The sequence below is a fragment of the Athalia rosae genome, chromosome 2 (assembly GCF_917208135.1).
Source record: "Athalia rosae chromosome 2, iyAthRosa1.1, whole genome shotgun sequence".
Lineage (NCBI taxonomy): Eukaryota > Metazoa > Arthropoda > Insecta > Hymenoptera > Athaliidae > Athalia > Athalia rosae.
Window position 1 is genome coordinate 4011649 of NC_064027.1, and position 21164 is coordinate 4032812.

The following is a 21164-nucleotide window of genomic DNA, read 5'->3' on the forward strand; positions in this document are numbered from 1 at the left end:
TGTGGAGATATGTTCGTAGCGAGAAATTAAAATGGCGGCCTTCAATGAACTCATCCCTTCGCGCTTTTCTTCTTCTCCGCGCAAGCTCTACGAACTCATGTATATACAAGAGATATACATTTGCACAACCGTAGCAGGTATAATCAGTCCTTAAAATAAAAGGGAGTCGTACGGTTGACGGGTGGGACCCTATGCCCTTCTCAAATATCATTTCCATTCCGTTATATCGCCGTGAAATCTTCGGTGTTGAAAAAGTCGGTGGTCGAGGATCATTTTTTAGCAGGCGAAACGTCGCAGTGACGGTCAACCTTTGGCTAAAGAATTTTCTACACCTGTCCTCCGGCGTAAACTTGAGGACCGGACGTCCCGCGTCGGAGACTCAAACGCCTATTTAACGGCTGAAAATATATCCTCCCGCGTCGTTTCGCGTTCGTCTGAATCGCGCGTATCAGAGGAGAACGAGAAGAGACGAAGACGAAGAGAAAAATGGAACGGTGACCTTCCGGAAGGTGCGATTCGAAGAGTTTCGCCGCTGTAAGAGGGGAGTGTGGCGTAAGCATCTTTGGGGTCAACTGGAAGACACTCAAACCCACTTGGACGACCCCCAGGTTGAAAAACACTGAGTTCTTAACCCCTTCCTACCCTCCGTGTGCCCGCTCACCCGCGCGCACTACTTCACAGGTGAGAGGTATCGACCTAGGGACAGAAATACTGGGCATCATCGACCGGCAGTCTTCGTACCTGGCCACCTTCCTCGCACCAGGGGGCTGACGCACGAACCGTTAACCAATCCCGGATTGCTCCGGGTGGCGGCTGCGCCCTCGACGGGGTTCGCGAGGGAGTAAGGGGGTGGCGAGAGGGGTGCGGGTGACCCGGTGGCGGGGACACCTCCGACGACAGACGTCCCGACGCTACCTCGAGGGAGAGACACGTCGTGACGGGGTGCCCGCGTGTTTTGTTACCGGGAGTATTTTGGTCTACGTAAGTAAAGTTTTTCACCTATTTAACACCGTTCGTTTAAAATTTTCGTACGTTGCGCTGTTCGAATGAGTGTTTTTTGTTTTTACTTTTTTTTTTTTTGATAATTTTTCAATGCGATTTCGAACGGGCTCTATGAAATCTTCGTCAATCGCTCACCGTTATCCCGTATCTCGCATGACCCTTCCTCCCCTTCTTCTCCTTTTCTCTCTCATCCTCCTCCGAGGCGATAGGTGTTCCCGGAAAATGCTGACGAGTTCCAAGGAAACCAAGACGGGTAACGCCCTCCCAGATATTCACCCCGTTCTTCGACGGTCGTAATTAACTTTTAATCCGGTAATTAATAAATGTGGTAATGCAAAAAGTCCATAATAATCATCTACCGCGAACGCTGTTACTTGAATTTTGAAGCGACTGAAATCGCTACGATATTTTTTTTTGCCTTTTTGTTGTTCCTATTATTTAAACGATAGTGCGCGGCAAGCTATTTTTTATTTCAATTGATTAAATTATTTTCCCCAAGATTTATCGGATCAAATATTTTCTGAACATCGTCGTCCGTAAAACCGAACGTTTTTTCAGACATCTATTTTCGCTAACAATTTTTATTGTCTCTTGAGTTTCCCTCAAGTTGTTGAATACATAAATTATACAATTAGATTGTCGAGTTCATCTGACATGAAAGCGATTAATATTGTCTTCTATTTCCGGTGACGGCAAAAATTGATTCGAAACAGAAACGATTGACGCTGACACAATCGGTATATTGCGCGCTTTGAACCGCGTTCATCTTCACTTTGGAAATAAACCCTCGACAGCTTCCAAATTAAAATCGTACCGGAATACGGATTACGGCGAGAGAAACGGTTACGACGTTGATTTTGTTTTCCTTGATGTTGATATACAATATTCCGCACATTTACGAAATTACAGTATTCAGCAATTACGAAACCGTTCGTTCACCGTTCAGATTACAATAACGGCTCGTGCGGTCTACTTGTAGAATGTTTCTTTTTTTTTATTTTTCTATTTTCCCTCTTATCGACTGCGTCAACTCCTCGGCCCTCCGACTTTCCGTCCCCCTCCCCCTCCGCCCAGCCCCAACTTACCATACCCCAAATCTGATCCGACGACGAACGAAAAGAGGGGCGACACGATTTCACGTGTCGATTTTCCTCGCGTCTATAAGCGCGTCCTCGACCCTGCGTATAGCTTTTCGAAAGCTCCGCAAGCTATATAAAAGCAAGAAGCCATCACGGTTACCATCCTACCCTCTGCTCTGGCTTACTCGCTATTTTTATTACGCGATACACATACGTCATCGAGCACCCGATATTTTCATTGAAATCGTACACGTTAGTCCATGAAAATACCTGCGACGACGTACGAGAGGTGAAGAAAAAAAAAACAAAGAAAAACGGCTCGACCAAAAATTTCATTCGTCGTCGAACACTCCTTTTTTCTTCGTCTTTTGACCGGGTAATCTCGATGAGTGTAATTCGACGGAATGGTCAATATTTGGCGTATGATGTTACAGGCGCGGTCAAGGTCGCGGCAAGAAAGGTGGAGGGCCAGGGTACGACACGAACGACGGAGACGAGAAGTGGCTCGGACGAAGGCCCGGAAGTAACGGGCCCAACTCTGAGCGGCTTGTTGGCAAATTTGCCATTGGCGGGCCCCCAGCGTCTCGCTAACTCTCTGCGACAGAAATTCGCTGACAACTCTGGTGAGTCGAAAAATTTCACGTTCGATTTACGATACGCATCCAACAAAAAAAAAACGAAACAAAAACAAAAAAAAAAACAAGAAAAAAAAAACACTTTCCCTCATTGCACCGCCGTATCGTATGCAGTATCGCTTTTCACCGTCCAGTTGAGACTTATAAAATTATGCTAATTTTATCGCTAGGCTCTTTCCAAAGATTAACGATTCCTGATTGCGAACGGCACGTGCGCGGCTTCAGATCAGTCGATGAACTTTCAAAAATTGGAGATCAACGGTTCTCATCTGACAAATCGATATTATCGACGATCGGATCCCGTAGGGTCGGACCACCGCATACTTTTAGAAAGTTTTCAATGCGGAAAACTGTCCAGCGTTGATTCTCTTTTTTTTTTTTTTTCTCATTTTTCACGGACGTCAGAAATTTTTTTTTTTGAACTCTGCAGCGGGCCCGATCCAGCTAACGCGTACTTAGACACCCTTCCGAACCTGTCAGATAGCCTGGTGCTGCAAAGCACCGGAACCAGAAGCCGGGGGTAACCCTCGTTCATTCGCTAAGTAAATACTTTAAAACATTAAAGCATCGACGAACCGTGGCACAATTAATTAAGTAGGGAACCGGCTTGCAGTATCATTTCCCAAGAGATCAAACCATACGAGTATAAATACCCGGTACGGGTACTACGCGCACACATGGACACCATGCGACTGACTAATTTCAATGAAAGGGTGACCGTCTATCTCGCCTCCCATCGGACGATGACCAATGTCTCCGGTCATCGGGAGGATAACGGTCATTTGCTTGAGAAGAAAAAAAAAACCGAAGCTCGTGAAAGGTCAAACAAAGGTGACGGTTTAATTATCGGACCGTCGCGAGATTTGGTGTTTCATTTAAATGCTGGATCCTCGATTATCCGCAAGTTTTGGATATCGTCACGTTTGTAATAATAATTTTTTTTTTTTTTTTTATCGTCCACCTTAATGCCCACTTGTGGATAAATTAGAGAATACATCGAGGCCTCGAAATCGCCTTCTCTTATCGTTGAACATTTCGTTCGATCGGCGTCGGACGTCGCAGCGAAAATGAGCGGTGCTTCGGATCGAGCGACGACGCCCCCCCATCAGCGGCTAGGGAATAAAACTTTTAATGGCCAACGTTAATTAAGGGTTCTTGCTCGCGCGGTTCGGACGAATCCGGTGTATATACCCTTATTTGTGCTTCTCTTTCCACCGTTTTTCGTCGGACGACGAGACGGAGTATATTTTCGCGGTGATTTTCCAGAAGAAAATAGTCAGGGATTTCGATTACTATAGATTTTAGGTACTTCGTAGCTCGTTCCTTTCTCGCGGGGACGGGGGTCGGTTCGGTCGCGTGTACGAACTAACGAGGAACGGCACCCTCAACGGTCGATCGTAAGAGTCACGCGATCGCCTAGTCAACCTTTATTTAGTTCGTATGGGATTTCGTAAATCACGTTCACCATCTGATACGGTAGTATGGTAAATTTTACGTAACGTTAAAACTATCGCGAGAACGGAAACGTTTCGAGGACACGCCGCCCGGTGCTTGCAGGCTCTTGTTCACCGACAGGAAACCTGTGGGAAGATGCTAACCGCCCGTGATATCGTGCGGAATTTAACCGAGACTCGGATGTCCCGGCCGAAATTCATCATGTCATCTGGAGTCTAGCTCTAGGAAATAATAATAATAATAATAATAATAATAATAACAATAACGATTCGATCGCCGCTGGTAATCGAGGGGAGTCTTTGGCCTGCAGCTTGATATCAGTGTGTATCGTAAACGTCGAGTTTTTGACGACGTGCGTGAAGTAAAATGGATCAAAGTTGAAAACTGAATTGACAGGATCGCTGCAGCTGGTATCGTGTAATTCCGAGTGCGAATCGTTTTCGCGAGCAGAGAATAAATTCAGAGACTTTACCACGTACCCCGAAGAAGGGGACGTGGCGGCGAGGTTGGTTGCGCTGATGGCCGGGCCAGGGCTCCTCTCCTGAAAAATCCAGAAACTTGAGAAAAAAAAAAGAAAAAAAAGAAAAAACAAGTAACGCCCAAAAAAACCTTGAAATTCCTAACGATGATTTCTTTAGCCGTGAGCTAACGGACTTGTTGTTGCGCTATTTGTTGTAGGTAATCCCCGACCTGGCCTGATGCGCGCCGCCACCTCAGTCGAATCGCTCGGGTTCGTCAAGGTTACCGCCTATTGACCTGGCCCCTGGGGTCAGCGAATCGCGGTGGGCCCGGGCGCTTTGCGCCACTCGGGGCCTTTGCAGCCATGACTACGATACCAATAATCAACATGGAGTTCGGCGAGCTAAAGGAGGTCGTCTGGACGAAACTCCAGGAACCAAAGTCACAGAGAAAATTGATCCTCGTTATCGTGTCCATAGCTCTGCTATTGGACAACATGTTGTACATGGTGATAGTGCCGATTATACCGGATTATCTGAAATACGTCGGGGCATTCAGCGACGAACCGGAAACGAACAGCACGGTAACCGGACCACCGAGTCACCACGGTCAGGACTCCGCGACCGGTGTGCTGTTCGCTTCCAAGGCGATCGTCCAGCTGATGGTGAACCCATTTTCCGGTGCTCTGATCGACAGGATCGGCTACGATATTCCAATGATGATAGGACTGACGATCATGTTTTTGTCCACCGCTGTATTCGCCTGCGGTAGGAGCTACGGCGTATTGTTCTTCGCCAGGAGCCTGCAGGGCGTGGGTTCCGCGTTCGCCGACACGGCAGGACTCGCAATGATAGCCGATCGCTTTACCGAGGAGAACGAAAGGTCGAAAGCCCTCGGCATCGCCCTCGCCTTCATCAGCTTCGGTTGCTTGGTGGCACCTCCGTTCGGCGGTGCCCTCTACCAATTCGCCGGTAAGGAGATGCCGTTCTTGATATTGGCCTTCGTCAGTTTAATGGACGGTTTCATGCTTCTGTTGGTCATGAAACCGCTGAAGGATCAGCTGAAAGACAGGCACAGAGAGCAGAGTCCGACCATTCCCATCTGGCGTCTGTTCATCGATCCTTACATCGCGGTGTGCGCCGGTGCCTTGATGATGTCGAACGTGGCTCTGGCTTTTCTAGAGCCCACGATTTCCCTTTGGATGGAGGATCACATCACCAGGGATAACTGGAAAATGGGAATGATCTGGCTCCCGGCATTTTTCCCGCACGTTTTCGGTGTGATAATAACCGTGAAAATGGCGAAACGGTATCCTCAGCATCAGTGGCTGATGGCGGCGGGAGGGTTGGCCCTCGAAGGTGTCTGCTGTTTCATAATACCATTTTCGACCTCCTACAAATTCCTCATGATACCGATTTGCGGAATTTGTTTCGGTATCGCGCTGATCGACACGGCCCTCCTCCCGACCCTCGGATATCTGGTGGACGTCCGATACGTGTCGGTTTACGGCAGCATTTACGCCATCGCCGACATATCGTACAGCGTGGCGTACGCCGTGGGTCCAATAATAGCCGGTGGTGTGGTGGAGGCCATCGGATTCACCGCTCTTAACTTCGGTATAGCCTTCTCGAATCTACTCTACGCCCCGGTTCTCTACTACCTCAGGCACATTTACGACTTCAAGCCATTCCAAGACGAGGCGAACGTTCTGATGCAAGATCCACCGGACAAGGAGTACCAAACCTACGTCCTGCAGGAACAGAGACCCGTCAGCGGGGACGTCGGCAATCATCTCACCCAGGGAAGAACCGAGACCAACGTTGATCAAGGTCACGACTATTCGAGCGACCAGTACAACCAATCGCGCAGCGACTACAACGGTTCCGGTTACAATCAGGCCAGGGGTTACGAACAACAACAACAACAAAATTACGGTCAAAAACCGACCAGCTACGGAGCTCAAAGCGGTTACGCAATATCCTCCCAAGCTCAGCAAGAGCAATCCCAACCGGGTTATAACGTGCAGCCGAGGAATTACGGACAAACGGAACAAAGTTACGGACAACAAACGAGCTATGGTCAGTCGCAGCACCAGCAGCCTGAAGTTACGAGTGACGCGAACCCCTTCAGAAGACCAGTTGAGCCCGAAAAACCGGCTGGTGACAGCAATCCCTTCAGGCAGGGAATGTTTTAGTGAATTCGTCGGCTTTAAATATTCTAGCGAAATTCAAAAACTACTGATTTTAAGAACCACAGAGCAATAACCGGTGAAGGAGTGCGTGCGGTCAAGATATTTGGAGTGAAAGATCGAGTGTGAGATGTTCGAGGAGTTGAAAAGATATGGAGTAGATGTTTCGTGTTGTCAGCGCTTCCTGTCACTGTTTCTTCATTTTTCTCAGTTTTTTTAATTTTTTTTTTTTTTTACTATTCTCCGCAACGTTCCATCCCAGGTTCATCTCACATCGAACCCCGCGATATTTCAATGATAACGTGTTCGTGTACAGTGTTGCGAGTTAATTTCAATTGGTGTTACTTATTTTTCGTTTAACGAAAATCCGAAATTCACAGTAAAATTTGTAAAACATTCGAATATTTGGTACGAAAATTTTAGTCTCGAGAAAACGCTTAGATGTGGTGCAATATTAAAACGTTGTCTGAAATAAATCTAGAGTGATCGTTATTAGATTCATTTTAGTTTGTTTTTTCTCATCGACTCTTTACGCAGATAGGTCATCGTTCGGATGTTTCCTTTAGAAAAGATTGGTCGAAGACTATTTCGCGACGATGTGGAAGTACCATCGAGTTTCGATTGAAAAAAAATTCAGTCTAGCAGGGAGTGAAATGTAAGTAAGTTTGTGGTGCAAAAGGTGTATGTGAAGAGATACATGAACGGTTGCGTGTTTGTTTCGAGATTTTTCAATTAGGACGACCCCCTTTTTTGGAGTAAATGAAAAATTTCCTCGGGTGTCGAGGGGTGTATTGAAAATTATACAAAACTGAAGATTGAGGAGGGAAGGGTTGGTAGATCTATGTGTATATATATATATGTACGTACCCTTGCTAGGAGGTGCTCGTTCGGAAGGCCAAGGTCGAAAGGTCGAATTTCCCAGTCAGCAAGGGATCCTCGTCAATATACTTCGTTGGTCGAACGAGTCGCGGACTAGTTAGGTTGTATATTTTCGTCTTCTTTTTTTTTTCAAATTATGTTCGACATCTCAGTTGCTGAACCAAGATAACATATCAGGGTCCCACATCAGGGGCCCCAAATAGTTCGTAAGGTGTTATACATAGAAAAGTAGAAACAGTGTTACATCTTTATTATTACCAATTTTGTAAAAAACACATATATATTCAAACGATCTTGGTAGATCAAACTATCCCTTATCCGGTGATAGTTCTAATCAAGATGTGACACTCGATCATTTTAATCATATTTAAGGTAAAATAACAAATATCGTAACGTAGGGCGTAAGCAGTCGTATAAAATATTGTAACGTGAGCTAACGATTAAGAGTACGTTGAGGAGGCGCATAATATCTGTATTTCAATGGGCATGCTTTGCACTCTCTCATATTGTTTTTAGATTCGATCGGTATACAGGTAATTTTCCGCAGTACCTACTAACAGTAGTCGGGTATTATCTCGATAAGAAAAGAGAATTCTGTCAAATTATAACACAAACGTACACAAATCTTTCAATTTTCGATAATTCATTTCAAGGTATACCAAAAAAACACCAGCCATAGAATTTACTCCCGTTATTTCGAGTCTACAATTTCTGATTCCGAAAGATTGATCTTTAATCGATAACGATCAAGCCGAGAATATGGAGTTCTACATTAATCGGATCATTTTTCTCAAATCTGCTCCGCCATTTCAGACTTATCGAATTTAACACCGAAATCGTGATTAGCGACCCCAAAGACCCACGAGAATCAAACTTTCTATCGATGATTCAATTTCTCCCGATTTCAATTCGCTATTTTATATTTTTCAAAAATAAAAAATGCATAGGTAGAATACGTTGAAGAAGATAAATCTCACCTTTGGAAAAAATAACAAAGCCGATGTGGTGATTTTAACGCCCATCACTTCAATGTCAAGTCTTGTAAGTTGAAAATTTTCTCTTCGAGCCGTAAATGCCAGAATAATCGAGGGGTCGGGGTTATCGGTGACAAATCGACGTTTTTCTGAAACAAGATATTGTAGAAAATTTAAGGTCAGCAAAATCTTTGTGGGATATCAATATGAGGTGCTCCGAAAAATCGAACTAAAAAAAATGATGGAATAAATAAATAAATTCATAACCGATAACTTAATAACAATTGGCGCAAAGCACATCGGCGATTAGAATTATTTCCATATGTACATTGCGATAAAATTCATCTGAAACGGTCCATGTGCGTTTTGTAAATATTTGATAAACTTAAAATAATTTTTCCGAATTTCAATTCGTTGACGAGAAAGAGAAGAAAAAAAAATTACAATGGTTATCGCGAGTGTAGGTTATATTATTATTATCGTTATTTTTATTATCATTACGATCATTATAACCGTTGTTGTTACTATTATTACCGATACGATCATCGTATAGTTTTACTTCGACATTTATTGAATAATTTGAAGGATGCTATTTGTTTATTCAGAACTGACAAACAAATCCTACTATATACCTCTTATACTTCGATGATAATTTGTTCGGGTTTCCGAGTATTATTTTGGAATGTGATATTTTATTTAAGCTGAACACTCTATTTGAATACTTATTATATATACGCTCATGTTCCCCGTATCGTATGCGTATATTATCTAAAAAGTGATTACTATATACGACACGTACATACATACATATTATATATACTATGTACAACATAAATATATATCTAGATATTTAAAATAAACAACACAACAACATTGAATATAATAACTTGGCTATACAAACTATATCTAGTCTGATAAATAATGAATAATATACATTATGAATATAAATATATTATATAAATTATAAAGACGTATATACGAATATATATGTATTATAGATAAAATACATTGACGGTGTTAGCTTCTTCAATCTCTTGTAAATATTAGGGTAAAAATTCTATCCTCCCTTAACGATGATTTAATAATGATAAAGAAAAAAAAAAACATATGCCTGCTGTATCATAAAATTATATATTTATTGCTAAATCACCGTACACGAATATTTTCACATACGTACACGTGATACGTATGTGTTTACATACGTGTTTGCATATCGCTATTTAAAGGTGAAGAACAAAAGATAAAGGGAAAGAAAGGGGGAAAAAAAAAAAGAAAAAAACCAAAATCAAGATAAAGAAAAATTACTTACGTAGACCGTAGACGTTTTAAGAGAGAGAAAAAGAAAAAAGAAAAGAAAAATCTATTTATTTCAGCATGTATTTATTACGTATAGTTATCACGAAATGAAAGTCATCGATGAAAGTAATTTGAAATTCTGAAGCATATCATTATATGTGCTACACGTAATATTATGTATTTATTAAAATTTATTTATATCAATATGATACGTTGGTATTTATACGTATAACCGTATCAGACCCAGGTAACGATATATCATAGAAAATGTAAGAATGTATGTAATTTACCTATGCCACTGTAACGTTGTTGAACCAGTTATTAAAACGTCATTGTTACCGAAGAATATTTCTTTTCCGAATTTAATCAATTTACCATACACACCCCATTTCTACAATTGGAGATATCTATAATTTAGCGAAAATATGGGGATTCGGTTATCCATATTTTTAACAATATAAATCGCATCGCTTCTTTCGCTATTGAACGAATTATCCATTGTCATCTAATCGATTTTCTATTAGTTCCAGTTTCCGTAATTTCAGTCAATTATTCCTATTATTCTCAAAACATCCCTCTCATAGTTCGCGCAGACTCTATAACTCATGCGGTAGATGTGTATAGAAAACTCTCAAGGGTTGAAAAGAAACCAAATCTAGGAAACCGACTCTATCTAACACCTTCGACTAGTTTATATTCACGCTCTTGAAAAATTTTCAAATTTTTTTTGTACCAGCGTAAAAAGATTATCGGGCGATCGAAAAGCGCAAAAATATCAAATACACAAAGACGCGAATCATCATTATCCGTAGAAGGTAATGAAAATTTTTTATGAATTCTTCAGATACTTAACCATCGTTCGAGTAGGATGTGAATTGGATTCAGGGTTGGAATTCGAAAAGCGTATGAATAATGCTTCGCATGTCACATGCATAAACCGATAGACGGAGCACAAGTGTCCCCTGCAACTTTGGTTACATAAAGCCCCAGGTTGAATCCCAGGTATTGTCTCGAGCCACGTGACACGGGGTACTCCGATCTAATGAAAAACAAAAAAAAAAAAAAGAAAAAAACTAGAAAGGAACGGTAACACGTAGCATCCCTTACCTACTTAGAGCTCAAAGCCTGTACGAGGGACCAGTGTCAACGTAACCCCATCAAAATGCAATAATATTTATATTAGGGCGCGGTTCGAAGGGTGGAGTAAGCGAGTAGTCGTAGTACCTCGCTTCGCTCGTGACCCTTCTGTCGTCATGCACGCCTCCGAATACCGTGGAAGGGAAAATATACACTCGATGAAATAAATATTCTCTTCAAATGACGTAATTTCTATTAAATTTCCATCCCTATGAAATTGAAACGTTTCGAAAGTTTCACTGCACGAAAAGGACTATAGTCGATCAAAAAGAATTTTTCATTCGTGCATCAGATTAATATTAAACAAATTTTTATCCAGATGAAACTTCATTTTATTTACTTTTTTATTTCTCGACTTTTAATGACAGAGAAAAATTCAATCCGTTCGGTAAAACGTTTTTATCCGCGAGACAAAGTTTTCTTCCTTTCACTCTCAGAGATAAAAAAATATTCGGGCGCTAGAAGAAAAAAAAGATGAATATAAAAGAAAAAAAAAAAAAAAAAAAAAAATGCCACGAGAGAGGTGAGGCACGAATTGTGAGTCTGGTAGAGGAAAACCGTCGATTTATTCGCCGGAAGACCCCAAGCTCGGTGTTGTGTAGTTGGCCAATGAGGCGCCTAATCGGATTACGAGCTTTTCGCACGGACTTACGTAACACTCGACGTAGGTACCACCCGCATCGCAACGCAACTTCGATACCTATGGGAGATACACCATTGTTGTGTGCACCGGAATTTCTGTATACACGATTTGTCATTATTTGTCGGAATTACATGTATGATGCTTGTGATAAATAATCGTTATTGCACGTACGCCCCATGACAGAGAGTGAGAGGATTTGTTTTTGGATATTCCGTCGTTATTTTCTTCTCTTCGATTCATCGTTGGAGACTCGGGTGATTTTCTATCGGTAGGGTGTAATACATTTTAAAATGAATTCGAAATTTCGATCAGGTGCTTCCTTTCGACCTGCGTGTTCGGATTACATTAAGAGCATCGGATAACAAGGATAACCGAACGAGCCCGAGCTTAATAAGTTGAGGAACTTTATAAGCCTTCGAAAATTTTCTAATGTATTACACAGGATACTGCGCCCGAAAACCATCAGTGAGGTCACAGATTTTTTCTAAAACTCGTATAATTTATATTTTACAGAAACAGATTTTTGTAACGAAAAATTTTTCATTTAAATTCTTTATTCGGCTGATACGATGACGTATAAAAATGAAAAACAAGAAATTTTTTACACCAAAGGCACGAATAAGAAAAAAAAAAAAAAAGGTGATGACAATACGGAAATGAACCCCGTGTGAGAAGGCATGGGAAAGCGCAAGACTTCGTTTTTTTTTTTTTCTCCGAAAATAAACCTCCAAAGGGATTACTAGGATAGATACGTCGGTAAACGAGGCTTGAAATCAGATTGGTAAAGCTTCGTAGGCAACCTACCTCAACTTTGGCTGGGCGGTTGCGGTTCACGCGAAACGGGATTAGCCTGTGCGCGATCAACCCCCCTGGGTGAAGATTCGGGGGATATCTAGTGCTGACCAAGCGCGATTAATGGACACATAGACGCGGTGCCATCGGGAGGGGGAAGTCCCTTAGTGGCGTTGTCGGGAATACCAGAGCGCAAAACATCTACAAGGTCCAATTACCGGAACACGAGTAAGGCGAGGAACGAGGAAAACCGATGGATCGGATTTCTTGGCCAATAAACCCCGCGCTCCGTTCGCGTTGGTATACGACGAGTCATGGGGCATAATTCTGCCCTTTGACTCGCCTAGAACATGCAAAATCTCCGACGGAAGTGGAGAACGTGATATCATTATTATTAGCGAAGCGATGAAAACGTTTTCAAACAAAAGAAAAGCATCATTTTCAACTTCATCTTTTCAGATTGAAAATCAAAAGGTAAAATATTTCGCTTGCGAGAAAAGGAAGTAACTCAGCAGTAAAACGAGCGACTCCGTACCGCGGCGAGAGGGTGGTCGGTGCAGGTCTTTGAAATCTGCGTTGCTCGGGCGTGAAATGTAATTAAACGTATAGAGGTATCAAAGCGAAGATTACCTGGAATAGAAACCAGGTAATAAAGCCTATGGCCACGGCGAGATTTCAATAAGAGATGGCACGTGTATGGCTTCGCTGACACGTGCATACGAAGCTGCGCCAACGTAGCCCGCTCAAATACGCCGATTTATTTTAACGGGCGGAACGTTAATCGCCATAAACGGACCGCGCAATTAATTACCGAAAATCGAATTCCGGCCGCCGATTTACCGCGGTGGAAACCAAGGAGAGAGGAACTTCGCGATTCGGCTTGAGTATAGGTAATTTTTGTGTTTTGACGGGATTCCATTTATCGTCACATCCAGACGTACCGGGTTTGACTTCGATGTAGAGAACAAAAAAAAAAGGATCTTGCGGGTCGCCGAGACACGCACCGTGACCGACGCTGGATTTGGGGTCGTGGTTTCAGGGTTGTCAGTCAGGTTACGGAGACTGGGGATCGTTGGCATGGCGACGCACCCCCCCCCCCCCCCCGGAGTATTTATTTATTCACGCGCTTAGCCTCCGGGTTCAGATATTCCCCCACCTCCCTCCGCAATGTTGCTCTTTGTAATTACCTGTGGACCCATGAAATAACCGACAAGATTGGCATTGTATCGTTAGCCCGCAGCGATTATATTCCAGAGAAAGAGATCGAGGACAATATCCCCAATGAAATCGAAAATCCTCCGTAATGAGATCGGAAACAATCGAGGTCGCCCACACCGAGTAAATAACTCGACGCAACTATTTTTTCATTCCTATACTTCGACCGAATCTCTTTCTATTTTTTCGCATAAATGTACAGATTTTTCATCAATGAAATAACTAGCAATGGCTCTCGTCAAAACAATATATTCACCTTGCGGTTAAAATATTGCTCGTACGATAAATGATAAAAATAACACCCGTGTCAAGCAGAATTTTCGTCAGGAGCTTATCATTCGGTTCCTTGGGCTATACAGGGCTCGGGGTATAGCTACAGATATAGCTACTCCGGTCTATTATATCTCGATTTGTCAGTGGAGACCGAAGGGGACGGCGTCTGTTCCGAAATAGGGGTGCTAAGGAAGCGGGGGGGGGGGGGGAGGGGGGGGGGGGAGGGGGTCGAAGGGGCCAAGAGGGGTTGAAAATGTAACAGGGGGCGTGAATAAGATATGAATGGTCGCTGATGGGTTTCCGGATAATTGTGGATTTTCGACGAAATAAGCGAGCCCTTGCGGGGCTTCATTCATGGAGAATATAAGAAGGCGGTGCGTTACACGTGTGTGTGTATAGGTATAGTGTAACACAGCTCGTTCACGGCGTATAAAACACGCGAGTATTTGCTTCAACGGCCCGCGGACCGTACGAGATCTCTTCCAATTCTCGTAATGGATATCTGGCGCGAAGGAACTTCCGCGTACCCTACGTCCCTTACGTTAACGTACGTAAGCGTATGCCCTTCCTCGATCGAGCGAGTTGCCGGCAAAAACAAGCTTCGCGTCATATTCCATCTTTCATGAAATACCCTCAGCAGTGTCGTTTCTATACTTTCCATACCTCATGGCAAAAACTCCGCCAAGGTCATCTAATTTTCGCATAACGTACGCACACACATCCAAGCCGCCCGAACAGCGTTGGTGGTCGGCCGAGGGTCAAGGCGAGAAAATTTAATCAACGCTACGAATTTAACTCCTACCCTCGCTTTTGATTCGCCCCGATACTACGGAGGGTATTTTAAAACCCGTGCTCAACACACGTGCCATACCGCTAGTCGATCAGCCGTACTCCTCCTGACCACGGCTGGTGTGTTATTGGAGGAGATTCGGTGTGTATGTTCCCAACAAAGATTTCAAAGTATTCGTTAATTTTCTCATACAACATTTCGCAGGTAACACCGCGTACGTGTACGCGACGTACAGGGTGGCGGTGAAGATTTTCTCGTGGAAATGGGAAGAATTAAATTTCTATCCGTTGGCGACGACGGCGCACTCCGCAAGAAGGTTTCCCAAATGCGAGCGTCGTTCCATCGATCGTTATCGAAAGAGAAAAGTTTCCCTCGTCTGCACCGGTTCCCGAGTTATCCGTCCGCACAACTTTTAAATGCCCCACCCCGTATGTGCTCGCGGAACCCACGCCCGAGGAGAGAACAGATGTAGCGGTCTCAACAGCTACTGATGTCCCACCCTTGCTGCCAATTTGTCACGTTCCTCTTCGCCTGCCCTCCGTGCCGCGATAAGCTTGAATTTGATAAATCGTGCGATAGATGCAGGACATTGTCGGCTTGTTCCACCATAACGCCCCCGCCCCCCCCCAACCTGAAATAACCAAGGCTCGCCCGATCGCGCTCAACTTTTTCTATCTTATTTCCGAGCGCAAAAAAATATTCGTTTCTCGTTTATTGTCATCGGTAGTCGATGAACGTGAAATCATCATTTTTACCTGGGAAGAAAAATGAATTGCGAGAAGTGTCATCGTTTAGAAAATATTCCAATAGAGCACCGGTAGTTTTGAGCATGGTATCGTATTCCGATGACACTTCATCGACGGAGACAGCGAGAGCGGTATAGAAGAGATAGGGTGAAAATGAAACAGAGGAAAAACGAGAGGAAGGAAGTAAATGAAAAAAAAAAAAAAAAAAAAAAGAACAAGGATCTCCAAAGACGGAGGGGTGGTTCACTTGACCGTGCAACGCCAGACCATAGAAATACGGAGTGGAGAGAGATCCCCCGTTCCTACAGGATCGCCGGGAGCCTCGGGTACGAGAAACCCTCGAGCTACAGTCACCGTCGTGCTTTATCTCGTACACAGTGGCGCGGGCGTTCGCATTAGCCACCTCGTCTTAATGGGGCAACAAGAACCGCGGACCACGTAAAGACCTCCGTGGGAGGGTTCCGAATAACACGAACTAAAACCAGGCAGAAACTAAAGAGGGAGAGATAAAACGGGACCCCACCAGGGGGGGAAAGCGAAGAAAGAAACGGAGGAAAAGGGATGAAAAAAAAATTTATTACACACCGCCGTGGGACCGCGGAACACGAACGGAAGATGAAAGCGATGAGTAGTCGATTTCTCGTGGTCCTGTTGCTACTTCCTAAAAATACACCACCCGGGCGATGCCGGGAGCTAATTTTACGAAGAATAAATTCGACGACCTTGATACCGGCGTGGAATATTTTCAGGAATAAAAAATAACCCATCGGATCAGATCAAGAACAGGGATATCGGTAATCGGCTGATCCGGGTGAAGTAGTTCTATCGATTACCGACGACGATATTCGGTCGGTTTTCCAACGTGCACCTGACGAATCCGCATCGATATGTCGACTGAAAAAGTAAAAGCTTCGAAAACTTCCTCCGGGATCCGCCGTGGAGGCGTATTATATTCCATAAAAAAAGCTCATGCAATTCCGAGTACGATCCCCCCTACGCACGGTATCCTCGAGAAAAGAACGCCACCGCGCCCAGGGGCTAAAGGGGGTTGAAGGATATTCAAGGCGGGTGAATTCAGCGGTTCTTTCAGACAAAGGGCCGTTTGTAAAGTGGGACGACGAGCATTGTGACGCCCTTCCCATGGGATGACCCCGACGAGTCGACGGGAAACACTTGGGAACACGAAAAGGAAGCGAGTTTGTTACAAATTTCCTCTACCGTTCGTCCGGGCCTAAGTTCAACGGATCGTCTGGTCAGTAACGGCGGTAACCACTTAACGGAATCCCGGGCCCCCGACTATATACGTGAGGAGCCAAAAACCATTAGACGTGGACTGTGACCGCGCTCGAAATCGGCAGAAAAGCCCATCCGACTGTATGGATTCGGATGAATCGCGATCCTTTCGTTTCGGGAACTTCTGAAAATGTGATTGGTAGTTTCTCTACATCGGATATTGTTTGAAACAGAATAAAAAAAATAAAACTCGGTCTAACGAATAGTTTTTTCATCTGACTTGTCATGGTGGAAAAAAAAAACGTTGAGATACACGCTTTGATGGTACGTCATATAAATACGTGTGAGGTGAATATTTTTTTTTTTTCTTCGTGGTGTGAAAAAGGGCGCGTTAGAAGGGACAGCGGGCGCACCTTCATTTTTATTCCGTTGGCAAACCAGCAATATTTTCCTTCGCTAATACGTAGCTGACAACCGTAATACAGATTGATGGTCCAAGCAAAACGGCATTCTCTACCGCAGACGGTGAAATGGAATAAAAATAAAAAGATAACGGATGTACAACGTATACGCGTTTATCCGCTGCGCCCCTTCCTCCACTTGTCACCGTACAATGTCAGCCGGGGCACGTTGGTAAAGCGATTCGCGAGCACGAGGATACATTTGTAAGGTGATGAACATCCGGCGATCGCGGGACGACCACTTTTATTCTTGTCTCCGCCAAAATGTGAACGAGCTAAAAAATCACAAATTTTTTTCACATCCTACTCTCATCCGCGCGTCTACGCAGTCTCCGTTATACGAAAAAGTACCCCGTAAAATGTTACTTTATTAGAAACGGTTAAAACGAATGGGAAATTGCACCTCTTCCCACGTCTTATACAGTATGTACTGTAATACGTACTTAGCGCGTCGTCCGTGTACCGTGGAGAATCCTCCATCATCTTCATCTCCCATCGCGAGGCTATGGCGTGCGGATAGCTGTTCGCCTAAGGCCGCGTGCGCTATAAAGTTATCCCATCTTATGAATAAAGTAGCGAGATGACACCGCGACGCGGTAGTACCCCGTACGGGGAACCCCTCGCACTGTGCGTTATTACCGCTTCTATGGCGGGTACCATGTTGCGTTATGGGTATCCGTGTGCACATAAAACCGCATTAGCACGTCCCCCATATGCTGCAGAAACCGGGACAATATATTTTAACTCCGTTTAGGGTCTGACGTTAGGCGGGGATAAGTTTCGCCAACTTTTACCGTAAGCGAGAAACGCTAAGAAAATTGTTACCGTGGGAATTGCAACGGGCCGGGACATTTTCCCCGTTACTTTCATCCCCCCTCCCCCCCCCCCCCACCCACCCCTCTGCATCGCGAGGGGTATTATTATCATTCATACGCCCCGTAGTTTTCTTTCCGTCGATTTCTTTCTTTGAATTGCGAAAAATGTTCTCCCGAAAACAGAAGTTTCGACCGATCGTGAAACGAAACGACGAGGTCCGGGTCGTTTCTACCTTATCCTCAACTTTTCACGTCCGGATGGAAATATAATGAGGGAAAATATGAACATCGCCGGAAACTGCGGGTCGGAGGACCTCGAACGGTGAAAATTAAACGTTAAAGATGTCAAAAGGTAAACAGGGTATACCAGCGTTTCGATATCCGGGGAATAAAACTTCGGTGATAACCGGATGATTTATCGTTTAATCTGCGGTCCGTGTGCAAAGTCTTAATAATACCATTTACGAGCCGGCTCCGAGAGACCCTTTCGAGATCACCGAGTCCCTAAAGAGTTAACGACCCACATTTAGGAGGCGACGAAATCATCGCGATTCCCGTGTCTCCATCTCCGACGGACGATGACGCGGATAAAAAATCGCCGCACACCGGCCGGTGTACGGCAAAATTTTTCACGTCATACGGATCGCTGTTTTCCGATTTCCAACGAATCATTCCGGACGATTTTATGAGCCGAACGATGACGGACGAATGGAAAATGTTCGACTCGTTTACTCGTTGTCGTAGCGAGGGACCGTATAGGAAAATTGGAATAAAAATAGAAGCTGAACTTTCTACGTGGCAATTCGATCACGACCAGAAACCGGAATGGCTTGATTAACTGACAACGCGTCGTTACACTGGCCACCCCAACCATCTAAGCTACGGGCAACTTCGGAGGGGTGAACTAGAAGAATGGGATTGTGGCCGTGGCTGCGGCCTGCTGGTATATAGTCGAGCCCTCCCGTACCTGCACCTATATAAATGTAACACTGTATATACGGAGGAAAAAACGAGGGAACGAGGGAGGAAAGAAAAAGAAGGGGATTGGTCTCGCGAGGAAAAAAAGAGAGAGCGGCGGGGGACGCGGAGGGGAAGTAGCGTATTTTTTTGTCTGGATGCGATCACGTCTGTCGTTTTTTTTATTTTTTTTCATCTTCCTCCTTTTCTCTCTCTTTTTCGCTTCTCTTCTCTCTTTTGTTCCTTTTTATGCCTAATAAAACGCGAACTCCCCAGGCATTTCCACGTGCAAAAAAAAACCCCTTTCCACTTTAGATTGCTCGTAGGCGTGATAAGATATAAATTGGATTATTTCAGTAACCGTTTCTTCCGTCAGATTTATACGCCGAGAGTCCCTGAAACTGTAAAAACGAATATATGTGAAAAAAAAAAAATAAATAAAAAGGTGTCGTACTCGTCCGGAGAACATCACCTTGTTCACCCTGGGTATGTATAGGTGTACGTCATACCGTATTATAGTTACCCCGGAATAAAAGGTCACGATTTCGAGAGACGAGCCTTCACTCTCGCGCTAACCAAGATTTGTGGGTTCTTCTCTCGTACCTTGACAACGATCTAATAATTTATAATTGACAATGGAACGTAATTTGTAACGTGCTGCGGTACGGTTGCTTGTAATCTATTTCACGGGATCACTCGATCGCTATTCCGTGTAACATGCGATGCAATAGCGGTAAGAAATATTTTCCAGATAATTGGATCGCTATACTTTTTACCACGTCCTCATAACGTCCTTAGAACGTCCTCTTCAAATGTATAGTATCATCCGAATCGAGCGATGGAGCGTGCGCTATGGATTTTTGTATGGAACATTTCGTGCCAAATTAAGACCTGATCTTTTATCAATTTTTTAGCGTTGAGCTGCTATTTTTTGGAAATTGAGAAGAATAGTGGTTTCCAAAAAATGAGAAGGGACGAAACGAGGAGAACGAGAATTTGCGTTGCTACCTCAGGTAGGTAGAATTGAATCGTTTGGGTACGAGTGATTTGGCGCGGAATGCCCTATGTAGACCGGCGTGCGAAACAAAATAATATATAATAGTTAGCGGAGCCTGCGTTTCCCAACTTTGTATATTTCTAGCGGAGAACTTGATTACTCGTGCAGCAGCAGCAGCAGCAGCTTTGCAACATATCTTTGTGTTTTGCATCCCAGTTCTCGGATAAATAGGATTACAAATATCTATAAATGCAGAGGATATAATACGTTGTACCAAATGAGCCGCGATCGCGTCAGTCTAGCGGCTCGCATCTATAGCTTGCGTAAACACTTGGGTAAACAGCTCACCTCTTCTCTACAGATTACAGTACGGCGAAGTGGAATAGAACTCGTCTAATAATCTGTCCGTTATAATAGTCTCGGTATGGGTTCGGTATACGTACGCTGATACACTTACAGCGTGGATAAATGATTTCTGGAGCGAATCTTTGGAAGCGTTGCAGAATTTGTATGGTAAAAATACTACAAAAATCGTGCTTGGAAAGCGACGTGTCTTAGAAAAAATTTTATACCCGGTGGACTCATAAATCGCGTTTGGTATATGGAAAACTCGGGGGGTTTTACGAGGACGTGCTTTGAACATTGAAGCTGGATTTTTATATTCATCGCAACGTTTAACGGAGACAATGCCTCATATTTAATGAATCGATGGAAATAAAATTGGAACCTTCGACGAAGCCGAGTACCCGCCCGTCTCATTGTCGGTAACTGGTTTTCTCTGTAAGCTCTATTGAAAATAAAGCTAATCTCGTTTGCTGGCAGTTGCGCTAAGGGGATTAACTCTCCGTTGCTATACCAGAAGACAAGGAATTCGCCTTGTGTACCCCGCGGCTCCCGTAAGATCGTCGGCAAACAGATGAAGGACAATGCAATCGTAAACGAGGACTTCGCCGTGTCAATATTTCTTCAATTTCCGCCCATATATTATTCAACGCGATAAATTATCGCCGATTAACGAACGTTTCGGTGGGGCAAAAAAGCTTCGTCCTTTTCCCTTTTTCACAATTTCAACAATTTTTCGATTTACCGAATTGTTTCGTCATCTCTGCTCACGGATTAAATTTTTTTCTTTCGTTCT

General features: G+C 43.9%; 1 protein-coding gene across 1 annotated transcript; it reads left to right on the forward strand.

Annotated features, from left to right (window-relative positions):
* The first annotated feature begins 696 nt into the window (after positions 1–696).
* Positions 697–10313, forward strand: LOC105694053 (vesicular acetylcholine transporter). Its single transcript, XM_012414384.3, has 3 exons — positions 697–981; positions 2516–2704; positions 4850–10313. The coding sequence occupies exon 3, from the start codon at positions 4995–4997 to the stop codon at positions 6822–6824; it is 1830 nt and encodes a 609-aa protein (XP_012269807.2). The 5' UTR covers positions 697–981; positions 2516–2704; positions 4850–4994; the 3' UTR covers positions 6825–10313.
* Positions 10314–21164: the final 10851 nt, after the last annotated feature.

Excerpts from the sequence above, each read along its gene's own strand:
- LOC105694053 (XM_012414384.3), top strand. The coding sequence starts at position 4,995 with ATGACTACGATACCAATAATCAACATGGAGTTCGGCGAGCTAAAGGAG.